The following is a 16,838-nucleotide window of genomic DNA, read 5'->3' on the forward strand; positions in this document are numbered from 1 at the left end:
AAAGGAAGAAGGAAGAAGGAAAAGGAGGAGGAGGAGGAGGAGGAGGAGGAGGAGGAGGAGGAGGAGGAGGAGGAGAAGGAAGAAGAGGAGGAAGAAGAGGAGGAGGAGGAAGAGGAAGAAGAGGAGGAGAAGCAGAAGCAGAAGCAGAAGCAGAAGCAGCAGTAAAAGACAAGCAGACATCCTTTCTCATTGATGGAAATACTAGACATTGAAGAAAAAAAAAAAGACTTACAGAATTCATGTTCTTTTCCTTCTAACTTACTTTTTTAATGTGGATGCTAGGTTGCAAAAAAATGCACTTGATAAAACTGCATATAAACTGATTCTGAACAATTGTTATATTATAATTTTCATCCTCTACATATCAGTAAGAATTTTTAAGTATCTGAAAATATTGTTAGAAAATTGTTAGGATGAAATGACAGATAAATAAAACCAGTTCTGTAAAGTATGAGGTTGTAATAAAGATGAACAATACCTAAATTTATACTTTTTAATATATCAATACAGGATTCCGATAAGTTGTTCTTACCCAGTCAGCAGCACTCACATTTGAAATATCTGAAGGGTCCGTTGTCTCAGTCACCATTCCTACTGTGTCTGCTGGAACTCTGTCTTTGTCTGTTGGCAAAGCTCTGGTTGGTGGAGTAACAGCAACACATACTGCATCACTGTGAATAGCTGGTATCTCAGAAGTATGCACTGAATTGTCTTGACCACTACCAGAATTCTTGACATCATCCAAAATACTCACTGTGAACTAAAAACACATGCTTTTAGAATGAGCCAGGGATGAATTTCAAATGGAACAAATATTACATTCTGAAAGAGCTAGTTCTCAATAACCTATCAAGTGAAGCAGCACTCACCTGTCTAACAGAAAACTTCAATCAATCTCCCCCCAACTTTCCCTCCTCCCTCGTGTGTGTGTGTGTGTGTGTGTGTGTGTGTGAAGCACAGTGGAGGAAAAGAAATCATACAGCTACAGAATCTTTATCCACATGCCTACTATGTGTTGAGCATCATCTTTGGTATTCTCGGGGAGTGATGCTTTACAAATTGCAACATTTCCTTTCAGTAGCGTGGCCTTTATTTCTTTTTAACGTTTATTTACTATTCATGAGTACAGATGTACACACGTCAGTGAGACCGTGACCAGAAGACAGCCTGTAGGAATGAACGCTCTACTTGCACGATGTGGGTTGGTACTAAAGTCAGGCCACTGGACTTGGCAGCCTTTACTTGGGGATCATCTCACCAGCCCCAGTAAGCTGGTTCTCGGTCAGCATTTCATATCTCCCACTAGGAACCTAGTCACGTACATAATACCGACCATTGTACGCATTTGATCGAAGGTACTAGGCAGTCTTTTGTGAACTATCTAACATCAAATGGGGAGAGGCAGCATCCTGAAAATATCTTAAAAAACATTTCTTACTACAATTTATTTTGAGAAAGTTTACTCAAAATTATCACTGTGTCCTCTTTAAAACACAACCTCATAAATTTTTGAAAAATTAAAAAAGACATCCTGCAGTAGTCTCAGAGGACAAGAGGTTGAGTTAACATGAGACACTAACAACCATGGAATTTCCTCATGCACTTTATAGACTTTGGATTTAAATGCCCCCCCCATTGTTCATTCAAGAATAATTCACAGGGCTGGAAAGATGGCTCAGCAGTTAAGAGCACCGACTGCTCTTCCAGAGGTCCTGAGTTCAATTCCTAGCAACCACATGGTGGCTCACAACTATCTGTAATGGGATCCGATGCCCTCTTCTGGTGTGTCTGAAGACAGCTACGGTATACTTATACATAAAATAAATAAATAAATCTTTTAAAAAATGAATAATTCACATATGATGAACAGAAATGCAAAAATAGAAAAAGTTAGTAACATTGGCTTAGACCACCTACATATCCATTTTTAAATCCAATTTAATAAATATAAGCAAGTATATTTTCACATTCCAACCAAATAAAAAATGGCGCTTTGTGTTCCAATTATACTTCAGGTCAAAGAACTCAAACCTAAAGCTGTGGATTTAATGCTCATATAACTTCTAATAAACACTGGTAAACACTGCAGTGGACAGAAAGCTCTGAGTTTGATGAACTGTTTCTACAAATACTAAACTTGGCCAAGTATCACAAACTACTCTAAAAATCCTACTACTGGTCATAACTTCGCATCCAACGTGTTGATTTTAACATAAACATCATTTAAATTGGCTCACGTCATCAACATCATTAACCTGTCAGTCATTGTGGTTTATTATCTCCTTGACAATATTTACATTGGCATTACCGATGCTAATAAACAGTTGGCTGTTTATTAGAAACTCAGTAACATTTATCAAAGAAATCAAATCTAAACCATAAAATAAAGTTGAGAAAAGTTATAAACACCTTAATACCATTTTCAGAGTGACAGTGAAGAATATGAATACTGTTATCACTTTGACTTCTATCAGAACTAAGCTCTCACACTGAAACTTTACAGCAAATATTTAAATACTCAAAAATTCTTTATGTGGAATATTCTTTAAACCTCAAAATTCAAATGTGATTATTTATTTCAATACACAAAAACATCATTAATTTTAGTACCAGGTTATAGTTTTAAGTAAGACACATCAGTAAAATTTCTGATGGTAGGAAAAATTAAAAAGTGACTTCTTTTCCCATGTGGTGGAATCCTGGCACTGGAGAGTAGAGGCGGGAAGAGCTGGAGGACCACAGGTCACGGTGTTAGAGTTTATCCTAAAGCAAAAAGAGATGGGTGTGGTGCTGCACACCTGTGGTCCCAGCACTCAGAGACGACAAAGGCAAATGAACCTCTGTGAGTTCCAGGGTAGCCTGGCCCACATAGAATGTTCCAGGCCCACCAGGACTATAAAGTGACACAGGAGCTTGGTATGGCTGTTTCCTGACAGGTTCTACCAGCACCTGACCAATACAGATATAGATACTTATAGCCAACCATCGGGCTGAGAGCCCAGCGATACCAATGGAAGAGCTAGGGGAAGGACTGAAGGAGCTGAACAGGACTGCAACCACATAGGAAGAACAATATCAACTATCTGGACCACCCAGAGCACCCAGGAACTAAACCATCAACCAAAGAGTTGAGTCATGGAGGGAGCCATGGCTCCAGATAAGGCATGTAGAGGATGGCCTTATCTAGCATCAATGGGAGGGGAAACCCTTGGTCCTGCGGAGGCTTGATGCCCCAGCATAGGAATATGCCACAGTGCTGAGGCAGGAGTAGTTAAGTGGCTAGAGGAACATCCTCATATAGGCAAAGGGGAGGGAGGATTGGGGGGTTGTGGGGGGGATTTGTGGAGGGTTATGGGGAAGGGGGATATCATTTGAAATGTAAAAGAATAAAATGATTAACAAAAAGTATACACACACACATTTGCCAATATTTATATATATTATAAATATATATATATATATATATATTTCTGTTGCTTAGGTTCCTTTGCTTGCCTGTCACCATCTGGTTATCTCTGGTGTTAGTTGGTCTTGCTGTCTCTAACAGTGGCTTGACCCTCCTATAACCCTGTGTATCAGCACTCCTGGAGACTGGCTTCCTCCCAGCGAGATGTGGGTACAGAGAGCTGTGGGACCAGGTCAGCTCCTGGAACAGGCAGAAAACTGGAAGGATCCTGTCCTAGACTGCCCCTTGGTTCCTGTGTCCAGAGTGCTCTAGGCTGGTTCTTCTTGGGCCAGGAATATAAGCAGAAGTGGTGGTCTCCCCTGTGCTTTCAGGATTGTCTGCACTTCTGAGAGTCCCATTTTCTCTCCATGGGATCTGGGCACAGATTGCTGTGGGACCAGGTCAGCTCAGGGAACAGGTGGAAACCAGAAGGTTCCTGTCCCAGACTGTTTCTGGGTTCCTGTGTTCTGAGGGCTCCAAGCAGGTCTTACCTCTGCTCTCATGTGTATCTGCGCTCCAGGAGACTGGCTTTCAGCCTTATTTTAGCCTTTCGAAGGTTAACATTGTAGTTATGTCCTACTGTGCCTGACTGCTTTTGTTGTTTGATTTTTGATTCAGTTTACCGTGTAACCCAAGCTGACCTCAAACTCGTGATCATCTTTTTAGCTTCTAGAGTTCTGGGACTGCAAGGATATGTTACCATGCATGGCCCTACTGATCATCTTGGTAGATTCAGTAATGTGATTTTCTGATTTAGAATCATATCTAGCATCTTGTGGTAGTGTTTGTCATTTGGGACAGTTCCTCATCTGTCTTACTTCTGTCCTTCATGTGTCTGGAAGAAGTCATTGCAGCTTTGGTTTTGTTTTGTTTCATAAACAATGTTCTTTGTTTATTCATTTTTTTTTGTCTGGAGTTCAATTTTTTTTCATCTCTTTGTGTCAGAAATAAAGTGATTATAATTAATGCCACAATGATTGTAATTTGACAAGGTGTTATTAATCAGCTCAGATGGTGTTCTTTTTTTTTCATTTATGGTTTAGTATCATTAGAAAATGACATTGAGATATGTTTCTGTTTTAACTGTCTACAATGGGGAATTTTAGATATATTTTTTGAAGTTAAGGTTCCCAGCATTTTTTTACTTTGACATAGGAACTGAAATGCTTTTTAGATAAAATTTATAAGTATTTTGTATAAAATTTCTCATTCATTTGTTAGAATTGTTATGTAAAATGAACAATGACATATTCTTTGTTATCAGAAGAAAGGATCTAAATAAAATAAGTCATTTATAAAATAGTAGTAATATTTTTCAGTTTAGAATGATATTTACTGTTCAAATTAATCTTTATCCAAAAAAATATTTTCCCATTGGAAATAATTCTTACCTGATCTTGCAATTTTCTTTTTATTTTTTCTGTATTGGTGAATGAACCTAGGTGTTATACACATGCCAGGCAAGTGCTCTACCACTGAGCTACATTTTGTTTTTAACTTTTTCTTTTGAGATCGGAGGCTACTGAGGGGCTCAGGTGGACCTTGACTTCACTTTGCAGCCCAGGCTGATTTTGAACTTGTGATCCTCTTCTCCGCCTGCAGAGTACCTGAAGCCACATGTGTGCACTGACAAGCTTATCCATGACAAGGCTCTAATATTACAGTATTCTTTACTGTTTGTGTTTTATGTCTTTGTGAGATTGTAAACTTTTTGAGGTGATACCTTACATAGTGTTCTAATTTGAGACACATTTAAGACCCCTAGAGATGTAGAAAACAGGAAGTTTATACATATATGTATATATACATATACACATATATACATATATTTATGCGTGTATATATATACATTATATATATAAATATATAATATAGATAAATATTGGCATCATCAGAGCCCAGTTTTCCCAACAAAACAAATACTGGATACCCCAACACACTGGAAAAGCAAGATTTGGATTTAAAAATCACATCTCATGATGATGATAGAGGAATTTAAGAAGGACATAAATAACTCCCTTAAAGAAATACAGGACAATACAAGTAAGCAAGTAGAAGCCCTTAAAGAGGTAACACAAAAATCCCTTAAAGAATTACAGGAAAACACAACCAAACAGGTGAAGCAATTGAACAAAACTATCCAGGATCTAAAAATGGAAATAGAAACAATAAAGAAATCACAAAGGGAGACAACACTGGAGATAGAAAACCTAGGAAAGAGATCAGGAGTCATAGATGCAAGCATCATGAACAGAATACAAGATATTGAAGAGAAAATCTCAGGGGCAGAATATGGGTTTTCTATGGTAATAGAAAACATTGACACAACAGTCAAAGGATATGTAAAATGCAGAAAGCTTCTAACCCAACACATCTAGTAAATGCAGGACACAATGAGAAGATCAAACCTAAGGATAATAGGTATAAAAGAGAGTGAAGATTCTCAATTTAAAGGGCCAGTAAATACCTTCAACAAAATTACAGAAGAAACCTTCCCTAACCTAAAGAAAGACATGCCCATAAACGTACAAGAAGCCTACAGAACTCCAAATAGAGTGGACCAGAAAAGAAATTCCTCCCATCACATAATACTTAAAACAAAGAGAATATTGAAAGCAGTACGGGAAAAAGGTGAAGTAACATATAAAGGCAGACCTATCAGAATTACACCAGACTTCTCGGCAAAGACTATGAAAGCCAGAAGATCCTGGACAGATGTCATACAGACTCTAACAGAACACAAATGGCAGCCCAGGTTATTCTATCCAGCAAAACCCTCAATTAACATAGATGGAGAAACCAAGATATTCCATGACAAAATCAAATTCACACAATATCTTTTCACAAATCCAGCCCTACAAAGGGTAACAGATGGAAAAACTCCAACACAAGGAGGAAAACTCTGCCCTAGAAAAAGCAAGAAAGTGATATTCTTGCAACAAACCCAAAAGAAGAGAGCCACACAAACATAATTCCACCTCTCACAACAAAAATAACAAGAAACAACAATCACTATTCCTTAAAATCTCTTAACATCAATAAACTCAATTCCCTAATAACAAGACATGGACTAACAGACTGGATACATAAAGAGGACCCAGCAATGAAGACACTACAATGACAAAGAGAGACACTACCTCAGAGTAAAAGGCTGGAAAACAATTTTCCAAGCAAATGGTCCCAGGAAACAAGCTGGAGTAGCCATTCTAATATCAAATAAAATCTACTATCTACCAAAAGTTATCAAAATAGATAAGAACACTTCATATTCATCAAAGGAAAAATCCACCAAGATGAACTCTCAATCCTGAATATCTATGCTCCAAATGGAAGGGCACCTACAGTCATAAAAGAAACCTTACTAAAGCTCAAAGCACACATTGCACCTCACACAATAATAGTGGGAGACTTCAACGGCCCACTCTCAGCAATAGACAGATCATGGAAACAGAAATTAAACAGAGACACAGACAAACTAACAGAAGTTATGAAACAAATGGATTTAGCAGATATCTATAGAACATTTTAGCCTAAAACAAAAGAATATACTTTCTCCTCAGCATATCATGGTACCATCTCTAAAATTAATCATATAATCAGTCACAAAACAGGCCTCAGCAGATACAAGGAGATTGAAATAATCCCATGCATTCTATCAGGCCACCGTGGACTAAGGCTGGTCTTCGATAACAACAAAAATCCCACATACACGTGGACGTTGAACGATGGACTCAATGATAACTTGGTCAAGGAAGAAATAAAGAAATTAAAGACTTTTTAGAATTTAATGGGGATGAACGCACAACATACCCAAACTTATGTGACACAATGAAAGCAGTGCTAAGAGGAAAACTCATAGCTCTGAGTGCCTCCAAAAAGAAACAGGAGAGAGCACACATCAGCAGCTTGACAGCCCACCTAAAAGTTCTAGAACAAAATGAAGTAAATACACCCAAGATGAGTAGATGCCAGGAAATAATCAAACTCAGGACTGAAATCAACCAAGTAGAAACAAAAAGGACTATATAAAGAATGAAAAAACCAGGAGCTGGTTCTTTGAGAAAAATCAACAAGATAGATAAACCCTTAGCCAGACTACCCAGAGGGTACAGAGAGTATACAAATTAACAAAATCAGAAATGAAAAGAGAGAAATGAAAAGAATCTGAGGAAATTAAAAAAAAATCATCAGATCCTACTACAAAAAGCCTACACTCAACAAAACTGGAAAATCTGAATGAAATGTACAATTTTCTAGACAGATAACAGGTACCAAAGTTAAATCAGGAACAGATAAACCATTTAAACAACCCCATAACTCCTAAAGAAACAAAAGCAGTCATTAAAAGACTCCCAACCAAAAAAAGCCCAGGACCAGATGGGTTTAATGCAGAATTCTGTCAGACCTTCCTAGAGAACCTAATGCCAATACTGTCCGAACTATTCCACAAAATAAAAACATACAGAGCACTACCCAATTCTTTCTATGAAGCCACAATTATGCTTATAACTAAACCACACAAAAACCCAACAAAGAAAGAAAACTTCAGACCAATTTCCCTTACTAATATCAACACAAACATACTCAATAAAATTCTCTCAAACCGAATCCAAGAACACATCAAAACAATCATCTATCATGATCAAGTAGGCTTCATCCCAGGTATCCAGGGATGGCTCAAAATATGGAAATTCATCAACGTAATCCACTATATAAACAAACTCAAAGAAAAAAATTGATCATCTCATTAATTGCTGAGAAAGCATTTGACAAAATTCAACACCCCTTCTTGTTAAAAGTCTTAGAAAGATCAGGAATTCAAGGCCCATACCTAAACATAGTAAAAGAAATATACAGCAAACCAATAGCCAACATCAAACTAAATGGAGAGAAACTTGAAGCAATTCCAGTAAAATCAGGCCCTAGACAAGGCTGTTCACTCTCTCCCTACTTATTCAATATAGTACTCAAAGTCTAGCCAGAGCAATCAGACAACAGAAGGAGGTAAAAGGGATACAAAGTGGGAAGGAAGACGTCAACATATCACTATTTGCAGATTATATGATAGCATACTTAAGACACCAAAAAAATTCCACCAGAGAAATTCTAAACCTGATAAAACAACTTCAGCAAAGTGGCTGGCTATAAAATTAACTCAAACAAATCAGTAGCCTTCCTCTACTCAAAGGATAAACAGGCTGAGAAAAAAATTAGGGAAATGACACCCTTCACAATAGTGACAAATAATATAAAATACCTCGCTGTGACTCTAACCAAGCAAGTGAAAGATCTGTATGACAAGAACTTCAAGTTTCTAAACAAAGAAATTAAAGATCTGCGAAGATGCAAAGATCTCCCATGCTCATGGATTGGCAGAATTAATATTGTAAAAATAGCCATTTTACCCAAAGCAATCTATAGAATCAAATCAATCCCCATCAAAATTCCAACTCAATTCTTCATAGAGTTAGAAAGAGCAATTTTCAAATTCATTTGGAATAACATAAAACCCAGGATAGCGAAAACTATACTCAACAATAAAAGAACTTCTGGGGGAATCACCATCTGTGACTTCAAGCAGTATTACAGAGCAATGGTCATAAAAACTGTATGGTATTGGTACAGAGACAGGCAGGTGGATCAATGGACTAAAATTGAAGAACCAGAAATGAACCCACACACCTATGGTCACTTGATGTTTGACAAAGGAGCTAAAACCATACAGTGGAAAAAAAGATAGCATTTTTTTCTTCCATTTTTATTAAATTTGGTATTTCTTATTTACATTTCAAATGTTATTCCCTTTTCTAGTTTCCTGTCCATCAGTCCCCTAATCCCCCCTCCCCTTCTATATGGGTGTTCCTCTCCCCATCCACCCCCCATTACCACCACCCCCAACAATTCTGGTATTGGTTCAACTGGAGGTCAGCACGTAGAAGAAAGCAAATCAATCCATTCTTAAGTAGGGAAGAGCCTCAAACATATGAGCACTGAGGAAAATTTCCTGAATAGAACACCAATGGCTAATGTTCTAAGATCAAAAATTGATCAATGGGACCTCAGAAGGTTGCAAAGGACAAAGGACACTATCATTAGGACGAAATGGCTACTAACCGATTGGGAAAAGATCTTTACAAATCCTATATCCGATTGAGGACTAATATCCAACATATGCAAAGAACTCAAGAAGTTAGACTTCAGAGAACCAAATAACCCTATTTAAAAATGGGGTACAGAACTAAACAAAGACTTCTCAGCTGATGAATAACAAATGGCTGAGAAGCACCTAAGGAAATGTTCAACATCCTTAGTCATCAGGGAAATGCTAATCAAACCAACCCTGAGATTCCACCTCATATCAGTCAGAAATGGCTAAGATAAAAAAACTCATACAACAGATACTGGTGAGGATGTAGAGAAAGAGGAACACTCCTCCACTGTTGGTGGGATTGCAAGCTGGTACAACCACTCTGGAAATCAGTATGGAGGTTCCTCAGAAAGTTGGACATTGAACTGCCTGAGGATGCAGCTATACCTCTCTTGGGCATACACCCAAAAGATGCTCCAACGTACAACAAAGACACATGCTCCACTATGTTCATAGCAGCCTTATTTATAATAGCCAGAAGCTGGAAAGAACCCAGATGCCCTTCAACAGAGGAATGGATACCGCAAATGTGGTACATCTACACAATGGAGTACTACTCAGCTATCAAAAACAATGACTTTACGAAATTCATAGGCAAATGGATGAAACTAGAAAATATAATTCTGAGTGAGGTAGCCCAATCACAAAACCACACAAGGTATGCACTCACTGATAAGTGGATATTAGCCCAAAAGCTCAGATTACCCAAGATACAATCCACAGACCACATGAAACTCAAGAAGAAGGATGACTAAAGTGGCAATGCTTCAGTCCTTCTTAGAAGGGGGAACAAAAATATTCACAAGAGGCGATATGGAAACAACGTTTGAAACAGAGACTGAAGGAATGGCCATTCAGAGCCTGCCCCACCTGGGGATCTAGCCCATATACATACAGCTATCAAATCCAGACAATATTGCTGATGCCAAGAAGTACATGCTGACAGGAGCCTGATATAATTGTCTCCTGAGAGGCTCTGCCAGGGCATGACAAATACAGAGGTGAATGCTGACAGCCAACCACTGAACTGAGAACAGGGTCCCCATTCAAGGAGTTAGAAAACAGATTGAAGGAGCTGAAGGGGTTTATAACCCTATAAGAAGAAAAATGCCAACCAACCAGAGCTCCCAGGGACTAAACCACCATCCAAAGAGTACACATGGACAGTCCCATGGCTCCAGCTGCATATGTAGCACAGGATGCCCTTGTTGGGCACCGATGGGAGGAGACGCTCTTGGTTTTTCCAAGGCTGGACCCCCCTGGGTAGGGGAATGTCAGGGCAGGGAGTTGGGAAGGGGTTGGTGGTTGGGTGAGGGAACACCCCTTATAGAAGAAGGGGGAGGGGGTGGGAGAGGAGGTTTATGGATGGGAAACCAGGAAAGGGGATAACATTTGAAAAGTAAATTTATAAAATCTAATAAAAAATGTTAAATAAATAAATAAATAAGGCTAAAGCAAGAGAACAGTTAACTGGTTATAGGACAACTGGGCTACATAGTAAGGCCCCATCTTCAACCATAAACAAAGGGATTTGCAAAATGGCTCAGTGGATAAAATGCGAAGCCTAATGACCTGAGTTCAAAACCCCAAACCGTAAGAGTAGGAGACAACTGACATCTTCAGATACACCACGACACACACTAATAATAAGTACAATCTTTACAAACAATTTTTAAAAGCCTTTGAATTTTTAACATAATACTAAACAGCAGGGATAATAAGAAAAATGTAAATGCTGGCTATGTATTCATATTATACAAATGTTATATTCACTTTATAACATATAACATAAAAGAAACTATCTGTTCCTCGAGAACGCATGCTGTGGTATAAATGTGGATGGCTTTCAGGTTGGCACCTTAGTCTCAAATGTTTAGCACAGTGTACACAGACATTCAGGCAGAGTCAAAAGCAAATGTAAGAAATGCTAATATGGGAACCTATGTTGGGGTATATTCAACCAATCTAATCTGAAACTCTTCTTAAGATCTCATATTATAGAAACAAAAGCTGAAGTGGAGAGGATATGACATTCTAGCACACACAGACATGTGTAAGCACAGTAGTGGATTTTCAAATTATATTACCTGAATTCTCTCAGAAAGAGGATGGTCAGAAGGGTGTAATGAGTCCTTGGAAGGCAATTCAGCAGGGGCACATCTGTCTTCAACAGGTTTCCCTTTCTGTATGCTTTCTTCAGGTAAAAGGCATATGTTTTCCTTATCGCTGTCATCCTTTGCCCTTAAGGCTTCTGTCACTAGGGAAACTTTGGGCATCACTGCTGTAGACCGGGAACGAACCGGCCGACCTCTCTGAACAGTCTCCCATCCCTCAGCATCTTTCCGTTCTATGCAATTAAGGAAAGAATTAAATCAAACTTTCTTTACATGATAAAAATATTGGAGAACCTATAAAATAGAAATGATTTCCAATTTAATTTCATTAATTTCTCCTTCCCTATTGTTTTTCCTAAATATTTTAAGGCAAATTTTAGACATTAGTGCACTTTTCCTATAATTATTTAGTCTATTTTTTAACATAAAACTTCTTTAATACTGTTAGTATACCCAACAGAAGGAACAATGCTGTAAGTCATATCAATTCTATATTCAATATTTAGTCATGTTTAACTTTTATCAAAACATACTACATGTTATTAAGTATATGTTATTTATACTTAAATATAATGCAAATTAAATAAGAAATCATTAAGTGAATAAGAACCACACAAAGAGAGAAAAATGAATTATAAAATTAAAAGTTTAACAAAAGATTTCAGTTTCTACTTAATTCGGCCAGTTCCTCTTCAAACCATGAGGATTAATCACTTTATTCTTTAAAAGAAAGAAAAATACTACTAAAGAGCTGGACCTAATCCATTAGCCAAGACAGCCAACACAAACACTATCATATAATTTAAAGACTGAAGCAAGTAAAAAGGAGTATTTCAAAATAAAAACTATACCAAAGTCTCTTGGAAACAAAAAATGAAAGGCTACAGACAAATTACATCTTGAAAGAACCTTCAGTGAAAACTATTTCTAAAATAACGATTGTTAAAAGACAGCATATCATGTGCTAAACTGTCTGAGCCACTCAAAACAGAATATTAGAACAAAACTACAAAAACTAAAATTCGCATCTCCTTTCACAATCTTATACATATAAATTTTCCAGTATTACAAATGTCATTTGCAAAGTTGCATTAAATTCAACTCTATATGACCACTGAGGAAGAATTAAAATATCCCATCCGGTTGTGATACATCCACAGTATTTAATGCATTAATGCTTGGTTATAATATTTACATCAGTGTTAAGAGACAATCTTCCTGTAATTTCCACATTAGGTCTTGATATTAAAATTATGTTAACATCACAAAATATGACCTTTTTTACCGAAGGATAAATTTCCATAGACTTGATTTTTTATTTTACAAGTTTAGAAGAATTAACAGGTACAGCCATCTTGACATAAAATCTTTTTGGGAAAAGATATTTCAGATTCACATTTTTTCAAGATAATTATAAAGTCCCTTCAAGCTTCTCCTAACTCTTATTATATAAATTTGAAGTTGTATTTTAAGAATTTTTTCAATTTCTTCTGAATTTTTTCTATATCTGAGGTATAACAGCTTTAATAGCCTAATACGACTTTGTCAACATTGGCACTTTATATTATTCCCTACCTTTTTCCTGACACATACCTTTATTATCCCTTCTATTCCTTCAGCCACATTAGTAGAAACTGACCGTTTTACTCATCTGTTTGAAAAAAATCTCAAATTTATAGCTATCTAGATATTTTTCTCTTTAAGTTGCTTGGGCTTTAACTTCCCTTTTGCAACCTCAAAAGAAGGATATTTTAGTTTTCCCTCTTTATCTCCACAGTTCTTAAATGTACACCTTCATTTAATTAATTTTTCAAATTTTCTCCAAGATGTCCTTCCTGACACCATCCAGATGTGCCTTATGAAGTCCCGAAATTTTCAGAATTATACAACTATCTTTTTGTATTTTTTCTAACTTAATTCCATGCTTTATCTCTATTTTATGGAGGGTGCATTCATACAAAGATCATGGTTCTTTCTACCATGTGGATTCATCCCAGGTACTGAGCTCAGGTCATCAGGCTTGAGGGCAAGTTCTCCACATACTGAGCCATCTTGCCATCAGCAGCACTCCCACTCCCATCTCCCAAATGATGGAAAGCACCTGAAATTTCACATGACTCTCTAACAACTCAGCATGTTTTAATTTAAGTAACTGTTCCATGTATGCACACATATGTATTTAGACTTAATAGTTCAGGCCATAAAAAAGAATTTGAATGAAAATTGGCCTTTTTCTTGCCAAAAACAGCCATAAAAACTAGACAAAATATATAAATGAACTGCTTAAAGGTGCGGGAAAGCACCCAGCACGAGCATGTCTTGAGAATCTACAGTTCCTGAGTGAAGGGAATGGCAGCCTCAGACTCACAGTCCCCTCAGCATTCTAACTTTTGGCACCGAGAGTACAAGGAATTGTGTCTAGCAAAAGTCAGCAGGCCTGTCCTGGCACTAGAGTGCAGAGTCAACACCTTACAGAAAGTGGGGGATACTACAGAAAAATAAACCTCCCCCCCAAAAAAATCTGCATTCAATCTTCCCCGAGGTGCTGACAACTAACTCCTCAGCTTTCCATATGCAAGGCAAGAGTCCAAAAAAGCAGCAGAAAGAAGCAGCTGGGGTGTTAGTGAGCTAAGCAGAAACTGAAGTAACAGTACAATTCTTGGAAACAAAAACTGGAATCCAGGGATGGAGTGGATTTTCTGAACACTTGGGGGTTTTCAGTGGAAATCTCAAGAGGAGTAATGGGCTTTAATACAATCTCAAACCAAACCCTGTTAGGATTAGGAACAGTATTCTGCCTCTTCTCTATCATCCTACAAGACAGAAGAGAAAAACCTTTAATTCTCTCTCTCCCTCTCCCTCCATCCCCTACCCCACTACTGTGTGTGTGTGTGTGTGTGTGTGTGTGTCTGTGTGTGTGTGTATGCGCACGTACGTGCGCGCACAAGAGAGTGATTGTGGGCTCCCCCAATTGCTTTCATATTTGTTTTATTAGTATGCTGTCTGTGCTGGTGCCCATGACAGTCAGAGAACAAGCTTCAGGAGTCAGTGCTCTCCTTCCACTAAAGTGCCAAGGAATTGAATTTAGGTCATCAGGCTGCCTACTGTTCAGGCCTAGTACTCTACAGCAGCCTTCTCGTTATAGCTATAACAACTACCACTTGTAACTATTACGGCTGCTATCAACATGACAACCACCGGCACTGTCTCCTCCTCATATTACCAGCTTGGCCCTCTAGTTATATACAGCCTATAAGGACTGGGACATAAATGTAGAACTATATTTTTGAATCATTCACAATACTTCTCAAAGTTCCACACCAATCTCAAGTCTGGCATAAGGTCCAAATGTAGGCTTTCAATTATAACAAGGCCTTAGTGAGAATTGTTGGAGGAGAAAAGGTCACTAAGGGTAGTGATAGCTGAATCTGGTAAAAGTTGTCTGAAGTAGTCATTGTTAGTGTAGGGCCTTCTGAAATAGGTAGGAGTGACAGCTTCAGGTACAGTGATCCTCATAGCTGACCTAAGCATTCCTAAATGGTAGATGATGACTTAAAACAATAGGCTGACTTGGAGGCAAACTCTCAGTTTGTCAAGAGCAGTTTGTCAGCTTCACCCGTGAAGCAGTCAGACATTAAAATGGACGTGACTCTCAGGAAGTTGAGTGGTTGCTTCCTAAGCATACAATGGTTAATGGTTAAACAGACAGTTTACTGTGCTAACTGTATCAATACTTGTACACATATGGATTGAAATCAACCACATAAAGAAGCACCAGTTCTGTGTTTAGGAACACATGATTAAGAACAGCTAAAGAGATGGTCAGAGAGCTAAACTTGCTAAAACCTATTTTAACGAGAGTTCATATAATTCTGGCATTTGGGGTGTTCATTTGTTTGTTTGTTTGTTTCTTTTTTCAAGTATAGCTCTTGCAAAATATCTGTGAAGCATGTGAAAAGACCCAACAGGAAAAAGACGGGGATGACTAGCAAATGCTAAAAGCCTCTTACTTTTTAGCTGATTCAAATCCTAATGTTCATCCAAACATAAATACATGTCTGTGAGAAAGGAGACTTTAAGTTGGGCATCTGAGTTGTTTCTATGGTTTTCATCAAAAATGCATGATTGAACATAGATTTACATTTGCTCTTCTATTCTGCTATCACCACTTATTCTGATTTGATAGCATTTAAAAAAAACAATACTGCATTTTTAATACCCATCAGTAATTTATGTATTTTGGAAACATTTTGAGAATTTCATACATACATATAACATGTCTGCCAAATCTATTTCTATTCTAAACTCTTTTTTTTTTTTTTTTATTAACTTGAGTATTTCTTATTTACATTTCAGTGTTATTAACTTTTCGGTTCACGGGCCGCGTCCCCCTAACCCCTCCCATTCCCTTCTTTATGGGTGTTCCCCTCCCCATCCTCCCCCATTGTCCGCCCTCCCCAACAATCCACGTTCACTGGGGTTCAGTCTTAACAGGACCAAGGGCTTCCCCGTACACTGGTGATCTTATTAGGATATTCAATGCTACCTATGAGGTCAGAGTCCCGGGTCAGTCCATGTATAGTCTTTAGGTAGTGGCTTAGTCCCTGGAAGATCTGGTTGCTTGGCATTGTTGTTCATAAGGGGGCTCAAGCCCCTTCAAGCTTTCCAGTTCTTTCTCTGATTCCTTTAACGGAGGTCCTGTTCTCAGTTCAGTGGTTCGCTGCTGGCATTCGCCTCTGTATTTGCTGTATTCTGGCTGTGTCTCTCAGGAGATATCTACATCCGGTTCCTGTCGGCCTGCACTTCTTTGCTTCATCCATCTTGTCTAATTGGGTGACTGTATATGTATGGACCACATGTGGGACAGGCTCTGAATGGGTGTTCCTTCTGTCTCTGTTTTAATCTTTGCCTCCCTATTCCCTGCCAAGGGTATTCTTGTTCCCCTTTTAAAGAAGGAGTGAAGCATTCACATTTTGGTCATCCATCTTGAGTTTCATGTGTTCTATGCATCTAGGGTAATTCAAGCATTTGGGTTAATAGCCATTTATCAATGAGTGCATACCATGTGTGTTTTTCTGTGATTGGGTTACCTCACTCAGGATGATATTTTCCAGTTCCAAACATTTGCCTA

At 38.0% G+C, this 16,838-nt stretch overlaps 1 protein-coding gene across 1 annotated transcript; it reads right to left on the reverse strand.

The window, feature by feature from the left end:
* Positions 1-417: 417 nt before the first annotated feature.
* LOC116908020 (S phase cyclin A-associated protein in the endoplasmic reticulum-like) lies at positions 418-11,991 on the reverse strand. The gene is made up of 2 exons (XM_032911281.1): positions 11,681-11,991; positions 418-760 (listed from the first exon to the last, which is right to left on the reverse strand). Exons 1-2 carry the CDS (start codon positions 11,867-11,869, stop codon positions 494-496), a joined length of 456 nt encoding a protein of 151 aa, XP_032767172.1. The 5' UTR covers positions 11,870-11,991; the 3' UTR covers positions 418-493.
* Positions 11,992-16,838: the final 4,847 nt, after the last annotated feature.

The sequence above is a fragment of the Rattus rattus genome, chromosome 8 (genome assembly GCF_011064425.1).
Source record: "Rattus rattus isolate New Zealand chromosome 8, Rrattus_CSIRO_v1, whole genome shotgun sequence".
Classification (NCBI taxonomy): Eukaryota; Metazoa; Chordata; class Mammalia; order Rodentia; family Muridae; genus Rattus; species Rattus rattus.

Excerpts from the sequence above, each read along its gene's own strand:
- LOC116908020 (XM_032911281.1), bottom strand. The coding sequence starts at position 11,869 with ATGCCCAAAGTTTCCCTAGTGACAGAAGCCTTAAGGGCAAAGGATGAC. Across the intron at positions 761-11,680 it reads CTCTTTCTGAGAGAATTCAG|TTCACAGTGAGTATTTTGGA; the intron begins GTAATATAATTT and ends ATGTGTTTTTAG.